Source organism: Diplotaxodon limnothrissa, linkage group LG11 (genome assembly GCF_057381915.1).
Source record: "Diplotaxodon limnothrissa isolate DT_005_m linkage group LG11, D_limnothrissa_male_GT1.1, whole genome shotgun sequence".
Taxonomy (NCBI): domain Eukaryota; kingdom Metazoa; phylum Chordata; class Actinopteri; order Cichliformes; family Cichlidae; genus Diplotaxodon; species Diplotaxodon limnothrissa.
In genome coordinates this window covers 8,686,941-8,706,710 of record NC_140606.1, presented here as the reverse complement: position 1 = coordinate 8,706,710, position 19,770 = coordinate 8,686,941, and the positions used below count along the sequence as shown (strand labels likewise).

At 38.8% G+C, this 19,770-nt stretch overlaps 1 protein-coding gene across 1 annotated transcript in view; it reads left to right on the top strand.

Annotated features, from left to right (window-relative positions):
- The window catches only part of vps13b (vacuolar protein sorting 13 homolog B), a 299,690-nt gene that overhangs the window by 47,368 nt on the left and 232,552 nt on the right, over nucleotides 1–19,770 (top strand). Inside the window, exons 11-16 of the mRNA XM_085366137.1 lie at nucleotides 429–566; nucleotides 2,180–2,267; nucleotides 4,178–4,363; nucleotides 6,271–6,440; nucleotides 7,437–7,631; nucleotides 10,806–10,927. Of these exons, the coding sequence (XP_085222263.1) occupies nucleotides 429–566; nucleotides 2,180–2,267; nucleotides 4,178–4,363; nucleotides 6,271–6,440; nucleotides 7,437–7,631; nucleotides 10,806–10,927 (899 nt within the window). The remainder of the gene's footprint in view (nucleotides 1–428; nucleotides 567–2,179; nucleotides 2,268–4,177; nucleotides 4,364–6,270; nucleotides 6,441–7,436; nucleotides 7,632–10,805; nucleotides 10,928–19,770) is intronic.

The window sequence follows — 19,770 nt, the reverse complement described above, 5'->3', positions numbered from 1 at the left end:
AGGAACTTTGAGAAATATTCAAAGAATTTAAAAAGCCCCAAACACTCAAGCAATGTCCCAGCAGCCTCCAGTGTCAGGAAGAGGTTAAAATCTTGTGATGAACTTTACTAAAAAACAAATTCAAGGTCCCCTTTAAAAAAAATATAGAACGGAATATAATATAATATGTTATAATATATATATTAACAAAATTAGCATTTTTGCTATATTAAATCAATAATGGGGTCAACTGAGCTTTTTCCCTTTTTTATGAATATGAAATAAATTATCAGATTTTGCTTTTTAGGTGTTTGATGAGTATATAAACATTTTATTTTAAAAGATCTTTCTGAATTTTGTTTGTTGTATGGATTGTATTGTTTCTTCAGCCTGAAACGTGTCCTCTTTGCTATTCACATTTGTCTTTGAATTTGTCATTTTGTGTACAGGATGCAGTGTTCTTCAGCTGTGGGGACAGTCTCAGTAGTAAAGGAATGACATATCTCACCAACTCTCTTTTTGACTATCGGAGCCCAGAGAACAATGGAGTCAGGGCTGAGTTTATCTTGGATGCTGCTAATCACAAGGTCACAATAACCAGAAGTCTGTGCTATTTTACCCAAAAATATTAGCCCCCCCCCCAACAGAAAAAAAACCAAAGTGGAAATTACTGCCTTTTTCTGGGATAGATGGACAAAATGCAGTAATTGATCTATTAAAAAATAGTAATACTAATTTAGTGTAGTAGAGGAATCTTTTGGTTGTCTAAGTAGTGCTGCTGAAGCCATCATTCTGATAGCTCTCAGCTCACTTCATCAGCCTTTGCAGCTCAAGTGTTGACTCTACTTTGAAATATTCATGACCCTCGATGATGCAATTGTTTGGAAATCCAGCCATCCATCTCTTCATGCATAAAGCCTACAACTCAGAGGTTTCAATGTTTATTCATTAGTGGTTTTGAAACCAGCATGGCTTTGATCCATAAGAATGCAAGAGCTATTAGGGACCTCCTAATAAATATTACTCATTAACCTGCCAGTCTGATAAGGCTAGTCTGAAATCTCTGTTTAGAGAAACTGTGGGCAAGTTTGGGGTGGGGTGTTAAATGTGTAAAGGGGGCCTGTGTAATTCTTTCTCTCAATTTCCTGCTTGCTCACTCATTCTGACTGTTTATCAGTGGTTTAGTGTGGTGTAGAAATATAAAAATACTGTGGAAGACAAGGTCAGTTGTTCTTGACCTGCAGACTAATGATGATGAGCCGTGACCGATACACTAACTCCCAGGTAGTTAAAATGAGATAAATTGGATGTTTTTATCCTATATCTCATTTTCATTTGTAAATAATGACCTAAAATAAATAGCATGGCTATGTAAGAATGCTTTAGTAGTTAGCTTTGTCACTCAGGTGATGCCTTGATGTGACCAGCTGGGATTTTTCTCAGTGGGGTGTATATGTCTTTATGTGTCCACTATGTTCTTCTTTGCATGGACTGTAGGCCCTGTGTGGTCAAAAAAACAAAACTGATGAGGTCTTCCTCTAATTTTTTTAATAGTTTTTTTTAAAACATTAAATCAATTGTTGTGTAACTTAGTTACAAACTCATTGTTATTATGAATAACTCATTATGTTCTGCAGACTTTTTGCTTACGGGTTCATTGTGTGCTATTAATAGCTTGTACAATAAATTATGAATAACATTTCACAATTTTCATAATGACCACATCAACCGTAATCACAGTCATACAGCTTTGATTTGTTAGGAAAAAGTCTTATCATCAAGTAGATAAGATATATATTTCCTTTGGCATATATCCAGCTGAATGAGGAAACTTTCAATTTCTTTTATCAGTAGCCTTTTACTCAATAAATAATAGACTTGGTATCTGGTCAATTCCTTATTTAAGCGTCGTTATTATGACTGAACGTACTGCTTTTTGCACGAAAAAATCAGTCAAAGAAACCAGACTAAGTTAGCACTTTTTAATACAGGTAATATTACGGACTTCCCTAAAACAAACAAATAAACAAAAGACCCTCTAAATATCCAGCTAAGTGGATCAGTGCTTAGTAACTCTTTATCTCTAATTTGACCCCCACCACCATATCTCCCTTGACCCCAGTCATTGCCACTCTTTAAGGCTATCTGCTTGTTTGCTCCCTTACTGCGATATTTACCCAGCTCTACTTTTGTTTGACAGGAGACCTATACAGAGATAGCGGGCATGCACCGTTTCGGTGCTTTCTACATGGATTATCTCTACACAATGGAGGACAGCAGTGGCAAAGGTATTGTTCTAGTTCATTCTCTCTTGCAGAGCTTGTTTGGTCACCTTGCCACCTCTTCTCTCTTTTTCTTTTTATCTGTCATGTTCCCATTTTCTCTGCCTGGTTCACCCTTTCTTTCTTTCGCTCTTTCGCTCTTTCCATCTCTTTTCGTCTCTTTTCGTCTCTCCTCCCTGTCAAACAAGCCCCATGGAGACTTGAAGAAAGAGCTTGTCTTGTTTCAGTCACAGCCACCTGGTCCTTGACCCTTTCTGTCCTCACTCTCACCCTAAACTTACCTGGAGGGCAACTGTCAGAAGTGTTTAGTCTGTGTTGACACATATTTGAGTTTCTCTCTCCCTGGTGCTTGTTGAAACACTGTTTTCCCTCTGTCTCTTTACCTGTAAGCTCTTGAGAAAGTGAATAGACCTCTCTTGCCTAATTAGATGTCACTCTTCCTGGCAGAAGCCTTAAGACAGACAGCGTTCCTCATTCTTTAGTTGCAACTTTAAGTGTTGTTTTTCCAAGTTAGGAATTTCTGACAATCACATTGAGAGATAAATAATGCTTCCTTCAGTCCAAAATGCTAACTTCTTAATTAAAATGTGAAAAAATATAATAGCTCAGTTTTATTGGCCGTGATTGATATGCAAATGCTATTAGGTTATCATGCTTTATAAAGTAGAAATGACTGGCTTTGGTTAAACAAACTCAATAACTCAAAAGGTATTTATTTATTCATATGGAGTATGTCACCTGTGTTGTTCTACGCACCTCCCTCTTTTTTGTGTTTCATTTTAGCTTTTCATGACTTGGCTATTGTTTCCTCAGCTGCTGTCATCTACAGATAATAATCTAAATTAAAAAAAACATTGATACTGTCATTCTGAGCTGTCAAAGTCATTTCTGACGGCAGGATAAGTGTCAGTCTCTTTGGGATGGCTGTGGTTACCCTTGCCAGTTGGAATGCTTCTTTTCTGTTAGTGTTTCTGTTCTTCACGGATACGGACCATATCCAGTGTCAACTAAACAAATTAGTCTGCATTGCCACAGGTCTAACATAAACTCTGAGTCAACTGAAATAGTAACCGACCCAGGTCACTCTTACCATTGACTTCACATTAGAGTCACGCTGCAGATTAAAAACATTTTTTTTATAATCTTTGGAAATTGAGACACTTTTAAATAGTCTAAATCCTCCTAATTTCAGCCTCCTTGTCATTCCAATGAGCGTTCTAACTGCAGCCATATGGTCGATATTAGGCTTAATCCATTGCAACCAAATCTCACAGAAGGGAAGGGGAAGTGGCATTGCCTGTTGCTCTTTTTAAATTTCCAAAATTTAGTGGAAGTTACACCCTCATTGCTTTGAAATAAAAAAAAAAAAAGAGTTACATTCGCATTGTTGACTCTGAGCTGTACTAATGTTCAGCACAGTGGTGGAATGTAAATGGAATAAAGCCAGTTGTGACCCTTTGTCCTTTTCCTCCCTCACTGCCATTCATCCACCCCCTTCCTTTATTTTTAATTTCTGCCTTTTTATTGCGAGAGAGTTGAGTCTTTTAAGTGGACCTCTGGAACAGGGGCCTGCGATGAATGAAGGGACAGCTGTTGGAGGGAAGTGGACATTTGGAATATTCATCATTTCTGTGGGTCACAGCTATGTGAGCTGCCTCCTGCTGCTGCATTACACTACATCTATCTTTTTTGGGTTTATGCCAGATGACAATAGTCTATATTTATACTTCATTAAGAAATGAGATATGGGAAAATGTTTCTGGCTAAATATTAATGTAAAACAAACAGACCTTATATGTATGAAAGCTGAAAATATGTTTTAATTTTGTTGACTGAGACAAGAGTCCTTAAGTTTATAAGTACATACATTATATATTTTAATCAGGTTATGTATATATGTGTATTTCCACTTGTAGGCTCTCAGGATTTCTCTGGGATGAGCATGGAAGAGATAGTGCCTGCAGTTCAAGAGACCTCCATCAAGAGGCTGGTGGTAGGACCTTTAGACATCAGGTTGCATAGCAGCGCCATCCATCGCATTCTCAAGATGGTCACCTGTGCCATGGACCACGAGTATGAACCCTACTGCAAAGCGCAGCGAGGTCAGAGATCAAAATTATACAAATATATAATTAAAAAATATACCTTCTCTGGTCTGGTATTTTACTCACATCTCTTGTCATACTTTTCAGTGACCAGAAACTGTAACAGTTTTCACTTTATAATATTCTCATCGCATTGTTATTTCCTTGCACAACCCATTCTTCAACACACAGCTGTACATGAAAGTAGTGACCTTTTGAACCACATAAGGGAGGTTAAGCCAAACACCTTTTGTTAGTGATCATCCCTGCACAGCTATTGATGAGCTCATCCCTGGGATGTTGTGAAAGAACATGGAATGTGTGTCTGTATGTAATATCTGTAGCAATAACTCTTTTGCAAAAGATTTTTGTGAAATGATAACATCCGTAGGTTTCGGTTGTTTCAGCATCTGTGATAGATAATAGACGATGGTGTAATTACTGTAGCAGTTTTTGTCTGAAGCGGAGTAGGTCAGCGTGTTCCTTCCTGTTTCTATAAGTGTTTGTACTCTCAAGGGTCAGTATAGTTGGAGCCTCGGGGGGGGGGTGCGGATTGAGAGTAGATAAGAGGAAGTCAAGGTTGCTATTACAGAAGGATTTATAGCAACCATTCATCATTTTGATACGATAAATTATAATTTAGCTATGCAGAACCTAACAGTTTAAACAGTTTGGTACCTTAAATAAAAGCTCTTTCTCTGTGTTTCTCTGTCAGAAACATTAGATCTAGTATGTATTATTGATTGGAGAAAGTTTGCATCTATAGCATCTTATCCTGTCCTTTTTCTCTGTTCTCCTTTTTATATTCATTGCCAAGAACTAAAAAAAAAAGCTTTCCTTCCCAAACTAGCTATGGATGCTGAATTGGCTTCATGTTGCCCTGTTGAGAAGATAAACTACATTTAGTTTGCTCATTTGGATAAAAGTTCTTTACATGGTCTAAAAACAATAAATGAACAATAAAAGTAACAGGACTTTGAGAACTAGAGCTAGAACAGGATATTTCTAAACAACAATATACTTATGTTATGTTATGTTTTCTTTTCCCATTATTTTTAGCATCCATAGTCATGTTTCTGTGTATCATGGGAGTTCCATCTGTGTTGTAAATTAAATTTTCACTGTGGGTATTGACTTGAGCCCTGGCATATGAATTGATTGGACATAGCAGTACTAGATCAAGCTGAATGTTGTAGCTTTAGGACAAAGATCAAAGCAGCTTTGAGATCAAATTCCGAGCCCACCTTGTAGTTGGAAATGTAGCCCAACAGAACCTCCACAGAGCTGACACTGACCCATACGTGGGACCAGACCCAAGGCCATAGGGTTCAGGTTTGGTCTGCCTTTGACCCTGGTGTAGTGGATCACTGTGCTGGTCAGTCCTTACTGTGAGTATGGATCTTAGTAGCCTCTGGTTCACGTTGACTTATTTCGCTTTTTTTCTTGGCTCTTTGGGTATTTCTTTGGTTATTGACAGAATGAGTGGTTTTATGAAATAGTTCAAAAAGAATGCTACTGGGAAACAGCCATTGTAATGAATAGCACATGTAGATGCCAGCACTTTTATAGTCCACGTCTCTCTTATTTAGTGTTTGAGTTGGTGGTTTTTGTTGGAAAAGACCTTTTCGTTGTTTTAATGCTATGAGAGGAGCACAGTGGCTGGAGAGGAACGGCACCCACTCAAAGAAATTGGTGTGCTTTACAGCTAACCCTTTCCACTGTAAAACGGTTTTGGTCTCGAATCCAAATATCTTTGGCTTATCCCACTCCCTTACTATTATTTCATGTAATGCACTACAGGTTGCATTCTTATGGTTAGAAAAACAGCTGTTTTAGTATTAATATTTAGAATGTTATCTCTACATTATATTAAGTTTTTTTTTTAAGCTAACATGTTTCTTGTTATTGTGGCATTATTTCTCCAGAAATGACTGAAGAGAACAGTGGTCCAGCTACTCCAGAAGAGATCTCACATTTGGAGGAATTCATCCCAACTCGACTCACTTGTCTCACTCTGTTCCAAGTCTCAGTCACTGTTTCAATGGCAGAGTTCAACCTCCTACATACACTAATGCCTGTCATCATGGGACACAAGGTAGTGCTAACAGTGAATTCAATTCACACCACACCAGATCAAGTCAGAAGACCTACGATGGCATATGCACAGCCCCACCTGATCATGTACAATCCTCACAGTCATTCCTTAGTTCGATAGCCCTCAGTTCACCTTGTCCAGCTGCATGACAGGGCAACCTGCTGTCATACCTCGTTCCTCTCCTTGAGAGAACAGAAGTTATAGACACAACACTTCCCTTTCAGTCAGTTCACTTGGTCGAACACATATAGTGTTGGACATAGATGCACACCCTGAAATGATGAAAAGGGCCAGTGATGTTGCCATTCCCCTGGTAGAATGTGCTTTCACACAGGGAAGCAAAGGGTATGGTGCTGTATACCAGGGAGATAGCTTCCATAAGATAATGTGAGAGCATCTGTTTAGCTCGATATCAAAAACCTGGTCACATAAATGCACATGCAGAATGTGGTAAATATAGGTACGTAGGATTGACTAACCTAGCCTGCTCAGCATACTATAGCTGGGTACAGAGCCATAAGTAGACATTGCTTTGATCATGGCATGGCTAGCTTGGGGACAAAATCTAAGAATAAGGGCAGGTGGCTTTTGACTGTCGTTTTCTCCAAACTAAGGAAAAGCTCTGTGAACTCTGATCGCTTCTGAGCTGGTAGAGGACTGGGCCAGTCCACCTGCAGCTGCACCACTTTAAGACAAAACACACAGGGACAGCCGCTGCATCATTCTAGGCTAATGACAAGTCTCCTTACTGAGAATCCAAGTTTGAAATTAAGAAAAGGTGGAAGGAGATGAACAGGAGTTGTTAAGTGTAAAGCTGATGTTACTGTTCTGAAAAGAAAACTGTAGTATTGAAATTAATGCAAAGTAGAAGTATTTTTGCTCGGGTGTTGGTGTTGTTTGGTTGGTTTTGACTTGGACAACAGTATGTTCAATATGTGTCATGTTTGTTGTCACTGACAATAATTGTTAAACCTTTCTATATTTTCAACTGTCCAGGTGGCACCATGTCTGGTCTCTGTGGCAGAATTTCAGCCAGTGCGCCCACTACCTTCAGTACAGTTCCAAGTGGAAAAGGTGAATTTTGAACACTCTGTGCCAATGTATGCCCCAGAGCTGGTAACCACTGTCAGCAGTCTCAGCCAGCCTTCTGACAACCTGCTACATCACTGCTATGCACACCTCTACCTCAAGGCAAGTATGAGAATATTCTGCACTCTATAGTATTCTTTCTCCTCACTCCCAAACCAGTAGTGGCACATGGGTGCCCCTCCCTGAGCCTGGTTCTGGAATTTTCTTCCTGTTAAAAGGGTGTTTTTCTTTCCTACTGTCACCAAGTGTTTCAACACAGGAGGTCATCTGATTGTTGTGATTTGGTGCTATATAAGGGAAATTGAATTTGATTCAGATTAAGATCATTCTTGTTGCCATTAAGGACACAGTTGATGCTAAGTTAAAGGCAATCAGGCTCATTAACAATATATGAAAACTAAGCAAATGTCAGTTGCTATCAAAACCCCCCCAAAAACTATAGTTGAATAAAACAGTTTTAAATTGCACACTTGTTCTCTTGTTTGTCTCATGATTTTAAATATGGAAACCAGTACTGTGCCAGGACTCATTTGGTTTGATTCTGTTGGTATTTTCATTTTATTTTATTATACATTTGTCTTTCTGTTTATTATGTTTCAGTTTGAACAAAACGATGCATCTACTATTTATTAGAGTATGATTTTTGTGCACAATAGCATGCTAATTGGTCAGTCACAGTTGTGATCTTATCTTCCCTTTGAAATGATCGGGCCAACCTCTTTAATGACCTTGATGACCCTTTTCACCTGGTCATAAAAATCTCAGCACTCAGTTTCCTGATGAGCACCAGTACATTTCTGGTCTGCTTCATCTGCCAACTAATAGGGTGCAAGAGACTTGTATTAAGCAGCTGTGACATTCCCCTGTTACTATAAAGGTTTTACAATTTTAGCTGCTAGTTTGAAGATGAAAATATAACATTCACTGTCACTGAAATTTAAAGTTGGTAGTACTATAATTTGAAGTTGGGACCAAAAGACAAAAGCTTCATTTTCTTAATCGTTTTAAACCACGGGACAAGATTATTTGTCAGCCAAGCTTTTATCATGTTGCCTAGCATCATAAGATGAGCAATAAACAACTGCATATAACATTCCAGAAAATAGTAGTTTTCTACCTAAGTGTGACGTATACTAGAGTTATCCATGTCCAGTAATCTATGGCTAAAGTAAAATAAATTTAAACACTTTGTTTTAGGTTTGTTTTCAGGTTGTAACCTCTGATTTTTAGTTTACCTGAAGTCCTTAGTCTGTCATTGAGTACACATTTCCAAAAGAAAATAAAGAAAGGATTTTGCTAAAGAATCCAATCAACTTTTTAGGGAGTTTGGATAATAGATTGGGTGTAATTTGTCATCTTTTCATTCTGGCCTGGTATTGCTTCAGTGTGTTTTTAAGGCAGGATGTTTACTGTACGTCATGCTGGTAGTCCTTATCACAGGGTCACTGCAGGGTTAACAGTCATCTGGTCAGTGGCCAAGGATCATTGTGGCCAAGGATCATTGTGACCAATCAGCCAATCGTTGTCTGTAACCATTAAGGTTCTCAGTCTCCATCTGGGTTTTTGCACTGGGATCATGACAGGGTGGAGGTCATTCTAGCTACAATTCACCCAATTCAGGAAGTGATTTGAAAAGGGTATAAACTAAGGCTTATCTAAATCTGTGTTTTATTGACGCTGGCTGTCAGAGCTTAGGTATCTGTGTTGAGGGTAGTGTTAGCCATTGTCCTACTTTTACATGATTGCAGGCAAAAGCTTTAAGTCAGTCTGGTTGCTTAACAAGAGACCACAGAAGTTAATGGTCATGTTAAAGTTTGGTTTATTTGAATCGGGACTGAAACTGCTGAATAGCGATCAGAAATCTAGTTTCCAATAGAAAGCTGAGTGTTTTGTGTGGGCAATTGAATTTAAATGTGACTTTTTTATGTCTACATCTTTATCTAGTAATTGATATATTAGAGCCATAGGCCATTTGTCCTATTATAAATAAATTATTGTTTTCCAGCATTTTGTCTGCTGGCTTGTTGATCTACACAGAAAAATGATCTAGTACACCATTACAGCAGCTGGATGCTGGACAGCTAGGCCCAGCCATCATCTCTTACCTCCAATATTAAACAGGACTTTACCACCATGTGCTATCAACAGTATGTAAACACTGGGCTGGGAGTATATTATATGTGGCTTCCAGGAGCTTAGATAATGAGAATGAGATTGTGAGACCCACGCCTGCTATGACAAACAGCAGAGTTAGACAGTGGTTTATTTTTCTAAGTACTGTTGCTGTCTTTATCATTTTTTATCTTTTTTATAAAACATTACTTTGTACATTCATATATTTGTTACTGTAGCCAGATAAAAAGTGATAAAGACTCATTATTAACCCTATCCCCATTAACTGTGACAGGTCAAGTACAGGCTAAAAAGTTAAATTGGGTTTAATGCAAATTCAAGAGAGTAAACCTTTTTATAATTTTTATTTTGTAAAACCAGCTGTTGTTGTGAGAGGAGTACTGTGGCTGGTATACAGTTCCATATGGACAGATTATGTTCAGCGGGATAGTGCTGCAATGTCCAAGATTGTCTCAAAATTGTGTAGTAAGGGTCAAAGGAAATGAAAGTTGGGGTGTTAAATATGCTAAATACTGTATATTAAATGTGTTCTCATTAAAGAGTGTCTGGATTGTATTGGGGGCCATAAGTCCACCAAACTGGACATTTAAAAAAAAGAAATTCCAGCCAAGATAGTATATCTGGTGCTGGTAAAACTGTCATAACCTCCTCCTAGAGACACCCTCTGCCACCTACTTTAGAAGTACTTTTTCCATAATTTAATAATTATGAAATCATGCAGCATCTTATTTAAATCTTATAATTAGGGGACAAAAGACAAACCAAAACTTTCTCCATGCTGGAAAAATGTGGGCTATTTGGCTGACTGAATATAGATTTAATCAGTGCAAATTTTGTGGAGAAGCCTACTGTAACAAGGACTACCACACATGTGCTTTTGAGTACCTTGACACATTTTTATAGGTCTGTCTATGGAGACTTGTCGATGAAATAATGTCACAAATATTTAAGGTCAAAATGAAGGCCAAGGTTGACTGTGGGTTTGGTCTGCATGTTATGGGTCTGGTGTGTGCTGGTGTGATCCTATCACATGATCATCTTCTTTTTTTCTCCCAATGTATTTGTGAATTCCTCAGTGTTTTTTCAGCGTGTTAGTTCCCCTCTGTCTTCTCCCTTCATTTCTTTGCCTTTATGTCTTTGCAGGTGTTTGGGTTCCAGGCGGGGTTGACATGCCAGGATAAAGGATCTTTTTTACCTCTCATCCCCATCATCCCTTCGTTTAGTACTGCACTCTATGGAAAACTGATTCAGTTGCCTGCATTGTGGTGAGTTTTTAGCAGTTATATAACTGATTAAGTCTGCAAATTGCTAAAAGCCCAGTGTACATGCAGGGCATATTTCAAGTTATGATGAAAATAGAAATGTTATTGTTTCACCGGCCAGTGCCTGTAACAATTGTGTGAGGCACAAAAAAATTAACATAATAATGATAGCATCATTTCTGTATTGTGTGATCATGGAGGCAAAATATATAGGAAATGTTTACACACACACACATATATGGCTATATATATAAAGATGTGCAATCTCTTGTGGGCTGTGGATATGAGGGTATTTAAAGTGATGGATGAGGCAGTTTTTCAGCAGTCATGTGGGAAAACAGAACGACCGTCAGTGTGGAATAACTGCAACAGTTTCCTTACTTTGAAACACAAGAAGAAGAAAGACAGTGTTGTCTAGGGACATGAAAAAGTTGCTCCCCTTTTTTTTCTTTTTCTTTTTTTTTGGTTGTTTACCAGACAGATGACTCATTGGAGATGTCTCTTAGCGGGAGGAAGAGACTTCAGAAGTTAAAGAAAAGGGATGAAGGAAAAGGAGACAATGTTTAGAGTTTGAGGATGGAACAGTTGGACACATTTGGATTTGAGCGGTGAGAGTAGTAAAGATGGAAAGGAAGAGGAACTGTTGGTACAGCATTAAACACTCTATTTGGAGACTGTAGACAGAATTGGGGGAATAATTTACAGTTCTTAGTTTTTCTGTGTTTAAGGTAAATAAACAGTTTTTTAACTACAACTCTATTAATGCTATTAGTCATGAGGTTCAGTCATAAAGCTCCTCAGCTCTGCTGATAAAAAACAAAATCATTGCCTTGTTTAAAGGTAGTTACTATCTCCTAAATGGCTGAAAGGTATCCTTATGCAGTAGTACTTGACCTGTAGCACTCCTGCTGATGTTAGATGACTTCCTGGAAGTCCTGCTACTTCCTCATACATATTTAATTTTCATGAAGTTCAAACTTGCAAAAAGGACAATTATCAACTTGTGTCAAACTAACCCAAGCTTCAAGTTGAGCTGATGAGAGTTGAATCTCTGGCTGTAATCCAGAAACCAAACAGATTTTTTTTTTCTGTACACTGAAAATTTACAATTGTATAGCTGAAATAAAGATGAAGATGAGCACCAGAACAGTAGGCTTTTCCAGGTCATAAATGCAGCCAGGAGCATCCCTGTCACTTTTTCATCAATCATGTTGGACACCGTGAATTGATCCCCCAGGATTACTAACAGTGTTCTGAGGGCAAACCTTTGGTGCAGTTGACCTGAACTGTGGTACATGTCATCATATATGCTGTGGCAGTGCATTAAAAATCAGGGTTTTTTTTGCCTCACACAATTGTCAGTCACTATAAATATTTCCCGGTTTGGGCTTCCAGTGACATCGTGAATTTGAAGATACATAGTGCTTTGTATTTCATTTCTAATTTTGTTGCATATTGGTCATGCGTTTCAGATTATCAAATTTTAATTCTAGATTAAGATAACTTTAGTAAATACAAAATGCAGTTTTTAACTGATGATTTTCTTAATTAAAATTAAGAGTCCTATCCAATATCACCTGGCCCTTTCCTTAGATATTAATAAAATATTCTGATTATGATTCAGTTTCACTTCCCACACTGAAGCCTAATTACTGCTAGATTCGATGAATCAAGGAATCACTTAAATAGAACCTGTCTGGCAAAGTGAAGCAGGCGAAAGGCAGTACATCATGCTATGATCTAAAGAAACAAAGTCATGACCTGATTCTAACCACAATTCTAAAACCAAGCCTTAACCCACACAAGCTCGCATGGGTTAGAGTAGAGTCAGGTTAAAGTCCCCACCAAGATATACTGTTCATGCAACACTTGTCTACGCAAATTAATTGTTTATAGTAGGAAATCTGTGCAAGAACACAAGCTTAGAAGCCGATTTACCCCAATTAGTTGAGATCTAAACCTGTCGGAGCTGCAGATGGTTTTGACTTTTACTAACCTCGTTTCCAGGCACTTCAGTATATCTGCTACCAAACAACTTTCACTTTTTTTTCCTTTTTTTTTTTAACAGTTGTCTATTTTACTGTCACTCACTGTATTTTAGATGGGCTGGATTTGCTGCTTAGTGTTGTTAGTTTTGTCATTTCAGAGGTAATGTGACTTCTATTTGACCCTGTTCGTCTAAGCAAGAGGCAAGAAAGCCTGCCTCTTGACCTGTGTATTGCAAGTCAGAAACTAATAAACACAATGTGATAGTTTGCTCCTAGAAGAATGATGAAGAACAGGTTTGACAGAGTGCAGACAGTAGTTAGAAGAGATATATGCGAGTGGTTGTTTAACTGCTCACAGTTGGAATGTTTGAATAGTCAAAAAATGAATTAATGTTTCCATTTCTTTCTTTTTTTTCTGTCGCTTTCATAATGTTAAATACTCGTTTATGGGTCAGAATGAAAAGATAGAAATGGTCACTGACTGAGAGTTGGTCTTAATTTCATTTGACCTCTGGCCTCAGAGTGTTTAAACTCTTGCCCCATCTCAAATTAAAACTCATACAACTTGTAACGGCAAAGTTGTGTTATAGATTGTATGCATTCATGGAAACCTGAAAAGCTTGAGGTTTCCCTTTACAACAGAAAAAGCTGAGCCCAAGAGTGATACACTGGGTCAGTATGGCACCCAGAAGATGCACTCCACCAGGTGGTAGTGTTTAAATTAACTTCGCTGGTATTTGTTTTGGGAGGGCTTGTCGTAGCTGATGCAACTTTAACAATATCCCTTTCCAAGATGTTCTCGTCTCTGACCAGACACTGAGCAGAGCTATACATGCTTCTGAAGTTTAAAATAACAGAAAGTGTGGAGCATTGTCTGTGAGTAGGAGACACACACACATACACACCCTCAGGTGCCAGTAGGCAGCCAGCTCTTGCTTAAGTATGTATGACTGCCAGGTAATCATGGGAGATTTGAGGGACACTGAGTGTCTATGAAGACCACGCACGTCTGCTGATGAGCTGGCCGATGAGTGCATAGCTCAGATTTCCTTCAGTCTCACCACAAAGGCTCCCACTTCTCACAGTTGGTAACAAGGGGCTTTTACTGGGGAAATTACACTGCCTTGACATGTTCTCCCCGTCTGCCTTGGATTTCGTTGGGCATGGGGTTATATGTATGCAAGACCTCTGGGACTTTGTCTCTGCAGTTTTTAAATACAATGAAATTTTAGGAAAGTATAATTGCTCTGCAGCAGACTCTGACCTTGTAGTTTTCCATGCTGAAATCACCTAACATGAAGGCAGCCAAATGTCTTCTTGTTTTGTTGGTTGAAACGTCCAAGAAGTATCCAGGTGGTTGGTACAACCTTTCTTGTCAGCATTACTTAGGATGGGCACTCACTTGTGTTGTTTTAGCCTTGTACACTTGGCTTAATGCTATGGAGGAATTTTTGTTGTGTTAGTGTAGAAATGTTGGATTGAACTGAATAGGTTGAAAACTGCACAAAAAAACTGGTCTGTTGGTTTTCCTAACATTGACAAAGTGTGTTTAGACACCATTAATGAGTAATATATAACTACTTGTGAATGCTGTCTTATTGGTAAACATTAAGCTTAGGTCTACTTGATCACTGTCACTTGATTTCAGGCTGAGGTGTAGAGCTAAATTCTTACAGTAGGTGCTGGCTGAAACACTGAGATAATGTCTTTAAAGATGGCACCACAAACTTTACCCACCTGAAGAGAATACAAATAGAAAGCTTTTGCATATATAGCATGTGTCACTCATTAAGGTTGATCTCCTACCATATACATTGGTCCACTTCATATGATTAAATCAGCTGTTTCTTCCGGTCCACTTTAAGAAATTAAAATCTCTGCTGCATCGTCATAGTTAATACTAATACTTTGTAATACTTTGCCCTTGACAAATAATTATAATTATAGACACTACAACTAATATCAATAAAAGGTAAACTAACTCAAAATTAAGAAATAAGAGCTAATTAGAAAATGCAAACTGTAATAAGGGTTAGGTGTTGTGTTTTCAGCACAGCTGAACATAGCTGAGAAGAAGAGCATCCAAAGGTCAAGTCACATTTGTTTTTTCTAAACTTTTTTGTTAAACTTTGCAATCTATCAAACTCATGCAAAGAACTGTGGAACACGTCTCTCTTCTTAATATGGTAAATGGTAAATAGACTGGTATATAGCGCTTTTCTACTCAATCTGAGCACTCAAAGTGCTTTACACAACTTGTACTTTCACTCAATCACACCCATTCGCACAAGCACTTTTTTCTACACTGTTTCTAAGTGCTTTCTATCTAAAGTTCATGCTCATGAATATACACTAGCATGAACTAATCAAATTAAAATCATTAGATTTCCAAAAGCCAAAAACCCTCTAAAATGCACTTTTAGTCCTGGTAAATTAAGGAGCAGCCGAGAGGCGTCGGGTTGTTCAGTGAAAGCCAATATATTGGCCCCCAACTTCACAAGGACTCTGCAGCATGTCTCAATTGGTTTGGCTGTTAAAGCTGTTATTCAAGATAGAAAAAGAGTGGGAGGAGGAAGGGAATGTTAGAAGTGCCACCTGCATCGATCTCTCCAAAACCTAACCTAACTCAGACACATGAGCACACATACACACACACACTTGAGCTCACACCATATAATATTGCTTATGCAGGGCCACCTGACTGCAGCAACATATGGAGACAGGCCAAGGCCGGGGCCCACCAACCAACCAAGCAACAAACCAGCAGCAGCTTAGTGTGGTTCGTCGCATTGCAGGCCATAATTCAAGCCCATGCCAGCTTTTATGTGGCATTTTTAGCAGCCCCTGTTACTCGTTCAGCTATTTCTTAGGGGATAATTTCCTAAAGTATGTGACATTACAGGTGCATGTTATATAGCCACAGAAAGCTGAGTTACTTTGCAAACGGTTCAGAATAGAAAAGAATGTTGGTTTTCCCTTGATATCTAATTATTGGTCCAAGTCTATTACACTGTCAATAGTTAGTTCAGCTTTTAACACTACCAGTAGGGTTTTTATGTGAAGTTGAGAAGTACATACTACTATGTCTGGACCAGTAGTCTAGACTCTAGATTAGCTCATGTTGTGATTTATGAAGGCTGCTTGAGGCATCTGAGGCATGAGGCTTCTGGTGTGATTGTAATGCCTCATTACTCCTGTTCATAGTTAGTCATAGCAAGCTGCTCCTGGTCTGTGTCTCCAAGCACAGCCAAGAACAGGAGGACAAATGCTTTCTGTGTCCTTGAGTAGAGATCCAACTCAAATTTAGCAAATATACATGAACAGCATTTACTGCTGAGAACATTGACTGTGGCTGTTATATTTGTCCAACAGCCATTTTGGCAGACAATATCATTAAGAAGTTGAACTGGTTAATCATTTTGGCTAAAGAAGACTGATTTGGGAGTTGCTGCTGGTTGGGGAAAAACACATTTGCGTGCTCTGAGTATACATTTTAATTACAAATTATAATGATTTTTGTATGATGTCATACATGCAGCTACTGCATCAACCATTGTGTTGTTCCACTAACCTTTGAGAAGCGTTGATTTCCTAATCAAGGAATCACTAAAAGGGCCTCAGTTAAGACCTTGCTCATCAAGGTTTTTGTGTGGGCAGGGTTAATGTTATAGTGAGCTGTCACTGTATGGTGTAGGATAATTGAATGACCTCAAATCAGCATGTGGTTCCTGTGGTCATGCTCAGCTTTGAGTTGTAGTTCGGAGGCCACGGGAGCAGTGGGGAATTCATTTGGCTCAACAAGGCAACACATGCTCCCTGTTCTTGCAGAAACATGGAAATGTTTTCCGAACATTTTCACATGTTGAAGTCGAATGGACGTGGGCATAAACTGCAACAAAGTAGTCTTTATGTATTAACAGGTGTGCATTAAAAGCCTGGAATGACATATGATGTAATATTGTTCCACTTTTAACTCTGAAGCATCTGACTGTAAAGGATTGTGAGCTGCAGGGTCAAACATCATATTTCTTGTGGCACAGTCTATAAACTTCTTTGGCCAACTTTGTGGTAAGGATTTTTTCTCCTCTGCATCTGCTTTCAGATGCTTTTATTTGGTTTTCTAGCTGACGGAGATCAGTGGATGTATTGAAGAACGTTGTATTAAGGGTATGGTATTGGCAAATGCAAGACTTGTGCTCGTAGTAATTGATATCCCTATTCTTATGGAGACTTCTGTGCCGGTCTTGACAGTCAAACTGGTCCGTCGTAGTATAATCATATTCACTATATACTTACCCCTGTGATTGCAAGTGTCATTTGGTGGCTTAAATCAACATGGGTTTAGAACCAGCGCTAAAGGACATGTTATGCTTTCAAGAAACAATAATTTGCAGTCCAAGAATGTCTGTTGAATTTAAACTTAACCACAAACTTTATTTGTATATATAGATGAGGTCTAAGATGGTGGATTCAGGAGCAGCTGTAGATGTTTTCAGTTGACTGAGAGATTCTATTAATTCCTGAATTAGTCATCTGAGGAACTGAAGCTTGAGGGAGGGAAAACAGTGGGAAATGGGGAAGGATACATGGATTATCAGCTCTGAGTGGATTATCATCTACTGTGGTGTGCATTCCACTGTCCTTTCCTCCTCACCAGCCCATAATACTGATCCACTGCTTCCTAGAAAGAAGCTCGTTCACTTTTTACTGCACGAGAAGAAAACTACAAGTAGTAATAAGGCTTGGAGTAATGAATGGTGTCGCCATAATAAAGTCTAAGCTTTATTTAGCTAAGAAGCGTGGAGTTAAAAAAAAAATGCATAATAAAAACTGGTATTCCTTCTTGTCATGCGCATGAAGGTCAAAGACAATGGAGGAGAGGAGGTGGTCCATTCACTTGGGTTACAAAAGGATTGTGAGAGGAAAAGCAGTGCTTTATTGACTGCTGCAGATGTTACAATAAAAGGACAGTCCAAAGCAGAATCTGTATAGCATAAATATGCTATTAGGTTTGCAGTCTGTAGGTTGAGATTCTCTTATCTCTATCTATCTGTGTCCTTGACAAAAACCGCATGTCTACCACAGCTGGACAGAGGCAGGAAGCTATACACACACACACACACACACACACACACACACACACACACACACACACACACACACACACACACACACACACACACACACACACACACACACACACACCCCATTATGCAAACACATACACAGGCCTCTTGATATGTTTTCCTTTAACGCCTGATGAACCACGTCATTGCCATTTTCTCGCCTTGCGGTCTGCAGCTGTCTGCACAACTTGATTAAAACATTTCTTTTAGTAATCCCTGTGTAATGAAGCCCTCCCCTGAGAATGGATCTCAGTGCATGTATTCATGTGTGTCCATGTGAGGTTGTGTGCATACGTGTGTGATTTGGGTCAGGGGTGCTCCAGATGGGAGGAACGGGAGGGCTGCGTCTGTGTCTATGTGTGAGAGACGAAAGAGAGTGTTGGGTTCTGTGAAGAGTTTCGACTGTTCAGGACCAGTGACTGAGAAATGCACACACTGAACACCTTTGACCCAAAGGAACTGCAAAACTTTGAGCCGTGGCTACACTTACAGTCCACGTCTACCGCTAACTCATTCGCTGACCCTCTGCATAGCTGTTAAAGACGCTGGCTATGTTACAGAATGCTGATTGTTACAAATCAACATAAGACAGACTTGAAAATACCTTGAATATGGTGCAAAGGAAGGTGAAGGCAATGCAACACCAGAACTTTAAAAGAAATTCCTCGTCACGCATAATGTGTAACCTCACTATATGATGGAGAGATTATTTAATTTAAAATATTTCCTTACACTAACTATATATCTGCACAACTGAGGAATCCAGAGCCCAGTTTAAATCAAAATTCAAGTCATAATCATACATAAATTTTAAGGGACATAAAATTTTTCAAATTATATCACCAAGTTGTAAGTTGGACCTCGTTTTGCTAAAAATATAATTTAGGTTTTCTTTCTACATGAGGCTTAGCTGCAGCTGCAGCTACATTTCTCATAAGAACAATGACATAGACCATGTACGGTCAATAAAATGAATTGCTGGAAAGAATTATGAGAGTTAACGGTACCTTTAAATGAGTTTCTTGTCTATCATTTTTCAAGAGGTTTATTTATTCACGTTTGACTGGATCACTTTTCTGTAGTAGTGTTTTTTCAGTCTCTTTAGATGCTAGCCATTTAACCCAATTGACCTCCGGGTGGCAAAATGATAAAAAGTTTCCCCCTCCTCCCCAGTTGGTCACTTAGGTGTTTTTGTTCAGTGTGAAGTGCTTACATGATTTATAATCTTCGTTTGGAGGCTTTGCAAGACACTGTAGTGTGTCTTTTGTAGTATGATAAAAGAGGGGACTTTAGAGCAGCCCATAAGTCACTCTGGTTATTTTCAAGAGGGGGTCAGTGACCTTGGCTCGGAGAGATTGGGAATTCTCCAGTACTTTAGATCACTCTGAAAAAAGGACAAAAGGTACAAGCTGTCAGTCTTCCCTTCCCTCCACCTGGAGTCTAAATCCCTCCATAGAAGCTCTGGAAATAGTAGTAGAGGATTTTGTCAACTAGTTGAGTTGGGAAATGTTTGTATTGGTTAATTAAGGTGAGGTGTGGCAGTGAATGATTTGAAGAAACTTTAGATAACTGGTCTCAGGACAGTGGCTATCTGTTGTATCTATCAGACAAATATGTCAGCCCGTAATGGATTGCATTGGTGTTACTGTGGACTTTGAAAATAGGTTCAGATAAGTTAAAGTCAAGAGAAAGTCTCACATTGTCAGCCTTGTGGAAAGTTAATTGATGGTCC